Source organism: Crassostrea angulata, unplaced genomic scaffold, assembly GCF_025612915.1.
Source record: "Crassostrea angulata isolate pt1a10 unplaced genomic scaffold, ASM2561291v2 HiC_scaffold_107, whole genome shotgun sequence".
NCBI lineage: Eukaryota > Metazoa > Mollusca > Bivalvia > Ostreida > Ostreidae > Magallana > Magallana angulata.
This window is the reverse complement of record NW_026441662.1, coordinates 6,201-15,686: the sequence shown is the minus strand read 5'-3', so window position 1 is coordinate 15,686 and position 9,486 is coordinate 6,201. Positions and strand designations below refer to the sequence as shown.

The window sequence follows — 9,486 nt, the reverse complement described above, 5'->3', positions numbered from 1 at the left end:
CATTATTGTTCCTAAATTTACCTTGAATGGAACTATAGGTATACCCCCCCCCCCCCCCCCCACGGATAAGGATTTTCATGATTTTGGGAATTAGGTTTTTTGTTTGTTTTTTTTTGCTTGTCAATATTTCTGAGGATTAGTCTAGCGCCCCCCCCCCCCCCCACACACACACTTTTTCAGTTTGCTTCCGACGCCAGTGATTATCACCTAGATTCTAGTTCAGTATTTTATTTTGTTTACTCTTATATGACATTTGTACACTTTTGTTTACACACATCTATATTTTGATATTACAGCACATGTTGCAACCACTATTGAAATAAAACCACTATTGAAATAAATTATTTCAATAGTAGTTGGGAATGTATTTCATTAGAAAAATCACCTTGCAGCCACTATTGAAATAAAACCACTATTGAAATAAATTATTTCAATAGTGGTTGGGGACGTATTTCATTAGAAAAATCACTTTGCAACCACTATTGAAGTAATGATTTAATAGAGGTTGGGGATGTATTTCATGATAAGAACTACTTTACAGACACCATTAAAGTTCAACTACTGTAAATAAATTACTTATAATCATAACTATGCAATCACTATTATGTAACACATTTGGAAAGAAAGAACTTGTATATCATATTTACAAACTATTTTGAAATGCAAGAAATCTAACGAATAATATCAAATGCACAATTATGGTACAATTTTCACTGCTGTGTAGAAGTAAAAACCAATTATCGCAGATAAACATGCATATACATTTGTTTTTATTTAACAAACAATTCAAATACACAATTAAGGTACTAAAGACTTGCATATTTTATGGTAATAGTAATCAAGACTATGATGTAAATGTACTTATTTTAGGATTTTCACTGTTGTGCAGAAATAACCAATCCTCGCAGATTAACATACAGAATTGTTTTAATATTTTTCTTTAACTTCAACAGCGTCTGTGAATTGATTTTCAAAATGGAATACATCCCGGAATACTATTTAAATATTTTATTTTAGTAGTGGTTGTATTTCAATAGTGGTACTTAAGTGATTCTTCAGATGAAATACATTCCCAACCAGTATTGAAATAATTTATTTCAATAGTGGTTTTATTTCAATAGTGGTTGCAGAGATTTTTGTAATGAAATGCATTCCCAACCACTATTGAAATAATTTATTTTAATAGTGGTTTTATTTCAATAGTGGTTGCAACACAGCACCCATATCACATAGACACCGGGTCTCTAATGTAAATAAACGACTGTTTATTCAGGGTAAGAGGTCAAGAGATTTAAACATTACACCAGGAAGTAAATTACACAAGTCTCGCATTCTCTCATTCGAGTCTCACGGTTGTCATTCACGTCACAATGGCTGAACTAACTTAAAGGTCACATCAATACACACGGTAAGTTGAATAAGTGTATCGATATCTCATGATGTAAAGAAGTTGGCATATGTATTCATTCACTTGCGTAAATAATAGATTGCGTTTACGATTATTAAGTTGATGAACAATGGACAATTTTATATGTACTATTCTTATTAACCAAACCGAAAGTAGCGGCCTTTTTTAAACACTAGAATCTATAAGTCTGTCCCAAGATATTTTGGATTCACATTTTGCTTAATTGCTTGATATTTATAAATACCAAGATTTCTCAGTCAAAACGCCCCTGTTAGCGTATCAGGTTTCAATACAATGCTAAAAAATGTGATATATACGGCGATTTTGTATTGCAGCAAGCCCGGATGCTAACGTTGAAAAATTGCGCGATGTATTCCGAGTGTATTCCGAATGGAGTAAAGATGTAAACATTCCCCATTATAAATCTCCGTAAGGAATCTGTTTTCATTCCTGTGAATTGAGTGACAGTTGATAATGTGTCAATGAAATTATCTTGGAAATTATCCCTTTCAACTATTTTAAGTGTACTTCTTTCACAGGTATGTGTATTTTTTTTAAATCGTCCAAATGTGCTGCATAAATATCTTGAGACAGACTATAGGAAAATGAAAGTGTGTGTGTGTGTGGGGGGGGGGGGGGGGGGCTAATTATTTCGAACTAGCATTTCATCCATTCAACCATTTAATTTTTTGTTTTTATTTTTTTTTTTTATTTTCTTAATACAAAAAGTGTATATAATTTCAACCAAATGTATTTTTAAATAATATATAATTGTATACTGTAAACCAAATGACCTGTGCCAGAAACTAACCGTCCAACCGTCAAACGCAACACAATTGCAGGACCCGTCTCCCTAGAAAAACAATTCTGGATCCACGCATGATTACTGAAGCTAATTGATATGTATAACAAATTTCTGCTCAGAATCAGGTCTATACATTGTATGTATATTTACCTAGCCAGAGAATAAAAGTTGGTAATTAATAAATAAATAAATGTCACAGCTTCCTTTAAATTGCTTGGACTTTCCTAATTTCAGATGGCATTATCTGAATCACAAATTCCACCCGACGGCCAGCATTACTTGGTGTGTGGCACTGAAGACTGTAAGAAGAACTGCCAGTTTTACTGCAATGACTGTCACCAACCAATGTGTGAACAATGCCAAGATAAACATCAGAAAAATGAGAAAACCAAGAACCATGAAGTGGTTCCTTATAAACAACGCAAACGACAACTTCCTGTAGAGAAATGCAAGATCCACCCCACGAAAGAAATGGTTATTCTCTGCGAGGAATGTCAAATACCACTTTGTTACAAATGTACAACCACAAAAGAACATCGCGGTCATGTGTTTACCGATCTAGAAATGGTCTTTGATGAAAAGGTTTCGCTATGTCAAGAAGAAATTGCCAAAATTAGAAATTATTTCGAACCAACTTCTCAAGATTTGAAAAAGGATATTGCTGGTGATGTCAAAGAAATAAAGAAGATCATGGAAGGTTTAAAAACATCAATGAAGGCTGAAGCTGAGGCTGTGAAAAAGCTGGTAGACACAGTCACATCAGATAAAATAGAACGAGTCAACAAAATAGAACAGTCATTATTAGAAACATTATACGGCCAAAACCAAGATATTGATGATTATATCAACTATCTCAATGATTTAATCAAAACATTTTACAGTTACCTATCCCCTTCAAACATAGAACAATTAACATTTGCTCTCAATTCAGAAAATCTTATCATAAGGCCCATACCAGAGACATCCACACCTGTCCCACCCGTATTTACTGCTGGTCAATATAGCAAGGAAGATGTCGCCAAACTACTGGGTAAAATAATTGTTCCTAATATTAAACCAGAGAACAGAAAAATAAAGCCCATGGAGACTGCCTCTACACAGTTGAAACCTACAGGGAAACAGAGAAAACAAGACAGAGAGAAATATGACATGAAACAAACACTGTGTCTGTCTTCCTCTGTCACCAAGGTCAGAGAGTACACAGTATCAGGTGTTCCCAGTGTATTTCAGATATCACTGGGTAAATCAGGCAGACTCTGGGCCAGTGATGAAGTTGGTAACCTTGTCCAAACAGATCTACAGGGGAATCAGCTAAAGAAGATAAAAACCAGACGTGGATATGGCTACCACACAGTCACACAGGACGGGGATCTGATCTATACAGACACAGACAACAAAGTCATTAAAAGGATAACACCAAATAATACAATCACTGGATTCATTAAAACAGGAAACTGGAGACCAGTCAGTATACACTCCTCCCACATCAACGGGGACATACTTGTGGGGATGATGAAGGATAAAGAGGCTAAAGTCACCAGGTACAACAAGACAGGGAAAGAAATACAGAACATACAGAGAGACAACAAAAGACAGGGACTGTATGGTGATCCACACTACATCACAGAAAACATCAATGGTGATGTCTGTGTATCAGACTATAACAAACATGATGTAGTGGTGGTGTATAAATCAGGACAACACAGGTTCTTCTACACAGGTCAGGGGTCAGAGTTTAATCCCTATGGAATATGTACTGATGTACTCGGTCACATCTTGGTGAGTGATGATATCAGTAAAACAGTTCATCTTCTGGATCAGGACGGTCAGTTCTTGTCTTTACTACTCACAGAACAACAAGAGGTAAAGTACCCCCGTAGTGTGTGTGTGGATGATGAGAACAATCTCTGGGTGGGACAATGGTTGAGTAACACAGTGACAGTGTACAAGTATCTACAGTGAACATTACATATCCATAAGATAATTTCATCTATGTATTATGTGTATGTTGTAAGACGATGTAACAACAACACAGTGATAGTGTACAATGACTGGTATCTACAGTGTACGTTGGAGTACATATCATTCATGTAAACATGTGTATGTTAATTTGTAAATATATAGAATAATTTCATTGCTGAAGAGTTAACTATTAAATATACAGGTACTAACACTCTTCGTTTTTATTTAGTAGTTTTATGGTATTGTTATTTTAATTGATGCAATAGGTTTATTAAAATACATTAACTTTTTTTAAACTGACCTACAAATATATTTGATCAGTACACATTTGTTACATTCAGAATCTTTAAATATAGATCTATCAAATATTTAAATCGTATGCCAATAAATATACCCCCTTCCCACTGCTTTTAAAAATGTTAATTCTTGACAATTGTGAATACCCAATTTTTTTTATGAATCCGATATTCTTTAGATAATGTTTGTTTGACACATCTGAAAATTTTAAAAGAATTTGTTGGAAATTGAGAGTTGTAAATTTTAAAAGAAATTGTTGGAAATAAGGAGGTGTTGGTAATTAAAATCAAATTTGATCTGAATAATATCGGAATTCTCTTGTATCACAAGTATTCTTGCCTTAGTGGGAATGAAATTATTATTTCACTATAAAAGTTAACTGCATGAAGTTCCGTGCACCACAGAACTTAAACATTGAGAGAGAGTGTAATATTCTATATAATTCAATATGAATAAAAAATGCCATTTTTTTTCGTAACGCCCCCTTAAGCTTGTCATTTTCGTTTACGGATGATGTAATTGTTTCTGCAGTAATCGCTACATGTACAAGAAATAAATTCAATAAGTTACTTAATACGTCAACTCAATAAGCCTGGATTTTCTAGTGGAGGGAGGGGTATCCTCTTCCCCCGGCAGACCCTTGATACTCCCCTCCGTAGAGATCTGTGCATGCAAGATCAAGGGATGTTTCATTTGTTATATTCTAGCCTTTACCGATGTGAGAGTTACATGTATTTCCCTTTAAGATTTTTGAAAGGGGGGGGGGGGTGGAGGACAAGTTACGCTTTCCAAAGAAGGCGATTTTGTGTAAAAAAAAAAATGAGCACATATCGTACCACTAAGAATTTTGTGTATAAGATAGATTAATGTATCAGGCGCGGTGCCACTGGCGATGTATACAAAGGTGTACACAAGGTAAACGATGTTCCCCGACTCTCATTTTCCTGAGTTTTTGGATTCAGTGAGAAGGACTTTGTATATATATAAAATTTGAAGAAAAACAGATCCAAATTTGAAAGCATTTTGGTATTTATTTAGAAATTAAAACAGATTTTTTTTGGGTAAAAACAGGATATCTCAGGGCCTAAAATTCTACCAAAGAAGTTCAGGTAATATATTAAAGCAATTTTTGAGAGAAGAATTATTTACGAAAAATAGAAATTGTCTCTAGACGATATTTTTCAAATATATGGATAAAATTTACAAGATATTTAAGCATTGAATCATTATTTTCTTAAAGATGTGGTCTCATAACTGCAACGGTGTGTGCATACAAATTGAATAACGCGCGCTAGCGCGTTATGAAAATTTGTTTGCACACACCGTTGCAGTTATGAGACCACATCTTTTAAAAAATAATGATTCAATGCTAATATTTACGTTTTTTAACATTTGTTCTCTTTCCGCAAATATGATTTATTTTAAAAAATCTCGGCCTTATTCAACGAGTAATGCCCAATTATTGGAAGAGCCATTGCAACAGCCAAATTATGCTGACAAAAATAGTGCACAAGAGTTTTAAATTCTAATAACACAATCTTATTTTTATTCTGTAATTTGATGAATTTATTTTTGGTATATACTAAGAAATTAATCAATTGAATTCATTTAAATCTTAAAAAATATTTACATCCATGAAATATTAATCAGCCCAAGTATAATATCAGGTCGTGATCCGGTTTGAAGTCGGGAGGAGAGTCAGTCATGTTCTGAAGGAAAACTGAATGTATTCATCCGCACCAGATTTGGTGATTGGGTCTTCTGTGTTATGCGTAAATATCACTCAAATCTATCAATGCAATTTAATAAGAGGTAAGAAAGTGAATGTAAATATATACATGTATATCAGTGGGGAACACTCATATGTAGCCTGTTCCTCTGGCTTACCCATAATGCTCCGCAAAAGTAGCATTGTGGGTAGTTCAGGGAAACAGTCTATCACGATGGCAAAAGCCAATTTTCAACAATCAAACTTTATAACGCGATTTAAATTAGGAAGAATCACATCAATACAATATGAAATATTTGTATAAATAAAAAGACACAATTTTTTTGTATGTTGATAAGACGATAAAAGGTATAACAATGAATAATTTTTTTATCCAACAAATGTTCGCCCCAAATATGCTCCCGTGTCCATCTGGTGGCGGTAACTTCTAAAATGCTAACCTGAATTATAAGATTTCGGTGATATTTAAATTTTGGGTTTTTTACCCCAATATGTGTCAATTGTATTCCATATTGGTTATATGTGGACAACAAAGACAATCTTTAAGTAGTCGAGTGTTACACAAATAAAGCAAAGAAAACTCAATACAAACAAACAAACCAGCCGCAATGACATATCAACGAAATATTGAAGTAATATGCTTGAGGCGTTACGTCAAGTGAATAATACGCAGTCATTCTTCACATAGATAACAAGAGGCCCATGGGCCACATCGCTCACCTGAACAGCAGTTCCTTGTAACATTACATTTCGTAGCATATGCTTTTTCTATTTTAAACATTTAACCCCTTTCTGGAGACCCAGTTATGGTCCGAGGTTTATGGTTGGCTTGAACAACATAAATAGTAACATAGGAATGAAAATGTGTAGCACTGCGGTGGGACCGCACGTACACAACCTGAAAAACTGAACGTAGAAGAGTTCCACTTCAAGAGGAATAACTCTCAGACTGTACAGAACATCAAGAAAGATAACTCTTGGTTCCACTACATTAGAGTTTACACAATTTGAGGATCCTTGCATTGTAATCTCACAAACTGTAGCATTATAGTTCTCGAGAAAAACTTTTTAAAAACATTTTCAATATATCTTTCTATGTTAAACTTTGAACCCCTCTTGGGGCCACAGTATTAGTCCAGTGCTAAAGTTTTAATTATTTGGAATCTACACTATTTAAGGATGCTTGCATAGTTATCTCACAAGCTGAAGCATTATAGTTCTCTAAAAAAAGATTTTTCAACATTTTCCCTCTATATTTCTATGCTAAACTTTGAACACCTCTTGGGGCCCCAGTATTAGATTGAGGTCACGGCTTTTATAATTTCGAATCTACACTATTTGAGGGTGCTTACGTAGTTATCTGACAAATTGATGCATTGTAGTTCTCGAAAAGAAGATTTTTAAACATTTTCCATATATACCGGTACTTCTACATTTAACTTTAAACCCATCTTGGGTCCCTAGTATTAGTCCAGGGGTCACTATTTTAAAACTGTCGAACCTTCATTATCCAAGGTTGTATGCATGATAGTAATCTCACAAATTGAAGCATTGTAGTTCTCGAGAAGAAGATTTTTTAACATGTTACCTTTATATTTCTATAATAAACTTTGACCCCATCTTGGGGCCCCAGTATTGGTCCGGGGGTCACGATTTTACCAATTAGGAATCTACATAAGCGAAGGATGCATGCATAGAAATTCCACATACTAAAACATTGTAGTTCTTGAGAAGAAAATTTTTACCTTTATGTTTTTTAAAATGTTTCAATATTGAACTCCTCTTGGTGCCCATCAATTGTCCAGGAGTTACAATTTTTTGAATCTACATTATTTAAGGATGTACATGTATGCATAATAATATCCCAAACAGTTGCACTATAGTTCTTGAGAAGATTTTAAAACATTTTCCTATATATGTTAAAATCTAAACCCCTACTGGGGCCCCACTTTTTGTTCGGGGGTCACGATTTTTACAATCTTCACTATATATACAACCTTTTGTGTATGTATTGGCATTTTTGGTGAAGTGGTTCTTGAGAAGAAAATTTTTAAACATTTTTCCTATGTATTTCTATGTTAAACTTTGAACCCCGCCTGGGGCAGCAGTTTTGGTCTGAGGGTCACGAAGTCTACAATTTAGAATTTTCATTATACATTCAAGCTTTTGTGTAAATATTGGCATTTCTGGTGCAGTGGTTCTTGAGAAGAAACTTTTTTAAACATTTTCCTATGTATTTCTATGTTAAACTTTGAACCCCGCCTGGGGCCCCAGTTTTGGTCCGAGGGTCACGATTTTAACAATATAGAATCTTCACTATGTATGCAAGCTTTTGTGTAAATATTGGAATTTCTGGTGCAGTGGTTCTTGAGAAGAAGATTTTTTAAACATTTTCCTATGTATTTCTATGTAAAAATTTGAACCCCACCTGGGGCCCCAGTTTTGGTCCGAGGGTCACGATTTTTACAATTTAGAATCTTCACTGTACACATGTATATACAAGCTTTTGTGTAAATATTGGCATTTCTGGTGCAGTGGTTCTTGAGAAGAAGATTTTTTAAACATTTTCCTATGTATTTCTATGTTAAACTTTGAACCCCGCCTGGGGCCCCAGTTTTAGTCGGGGGGTCACGATTTTTACAATTTAGAATCTTCACTATATATACAAGCTTTTGTGTAAATATTGGCATTTCTGGTGCAGTGGTTCTTGAGAAGAAGATTTTTTAAACATTTTCCTATGTATTTCTATGTTAAACTTTGAACCCCGCCTGGGGCCCCAGTTTTGGTCCGAGGGTCACTATTTCAACAATTTAGAATTTTCACTGTATATACAAGCTTTTGTGTAAATATTGGCATTTCTGGTGCAGTGGTTCTTGTGAAGAAGATTTTTTATTAAACATTTTCCATTTGTAGTTCTATGTTAAACTTTGAACCCCGCCTTGGGCCCCAGTTTTGGTCCGAGGGTCACGATTTTTACAATTTAGAATCTTCACTATATATACAAGCTTGTGTGTAAATATTGGCATTTCTGGTGCAGTGGTTCTTGAGAAGAAGATTTTTTAAACATTTTCCTATGTATTTCTATGTTAAACTTTGAACCCCGCCTGGGGCCCCAGTTTTGGTCCGAGGGTCACGATTTTAACAATTTAGAATCTTCACTATATATACAAGCTTTTGTGTAAATATTGGCATTTCTGGTGCAGTGGTTCTTGAGAAGAAGATTTTTTAAACATTTTCCTATGTATTTCTATGTTAAACTTTGAACCCCGCCTGGGGCCCCAGTTT

At 34.6% G+C, this 9,486-nt stretch overlaps 1 protein-coding gene across 3 annotated transcripts; it reads left to right on the top strand.

Annotated features, from left to right (window-relative positions):
• The first annotated feature begins 1,309 nt into the window (after positions 1-1,309).
• Positions 1,310-4,386, top strand: LOC128169235 (uncharacterized). 3 transcript variants are annotated; one of them, XM_052835401.1, is made up of 3 exons: positions 1,379-1,408; positions 1,744-1,947; positions 2,448-4,386. In XM_052835401.1, the coding sequence occupies exons 2-3, from the start codon at positions 1,891-1,893 to the stop codon at positions 4,173-4,175; spliced, it is 1,785 nt and encodes a 594-aa protein (XP_052691361.1). In that variant the 5' UTR covers positions 1,379-1,408; positions 1,744-1,890; the 3' UTR covers positions 4,176-4,386. The 3 variants fall into 3 exon arrangements, with proteins under 3 accessions (XP_052691362.1, XP_052691361.1, XP_052691363.1); XM_052835402.1 differs by lacking the exon at positions 1,744-1,947 and having other exon boundaries at positions 1,310-1,408; XM_052835403.1 differs by lacking the exons at positions 1,379-1,408; positions 1,744-1,947 and adding an exon at positions 2,219-2,349.
• Positions 4,387-9,486: the final 5,100 nt, after the last annotated feature.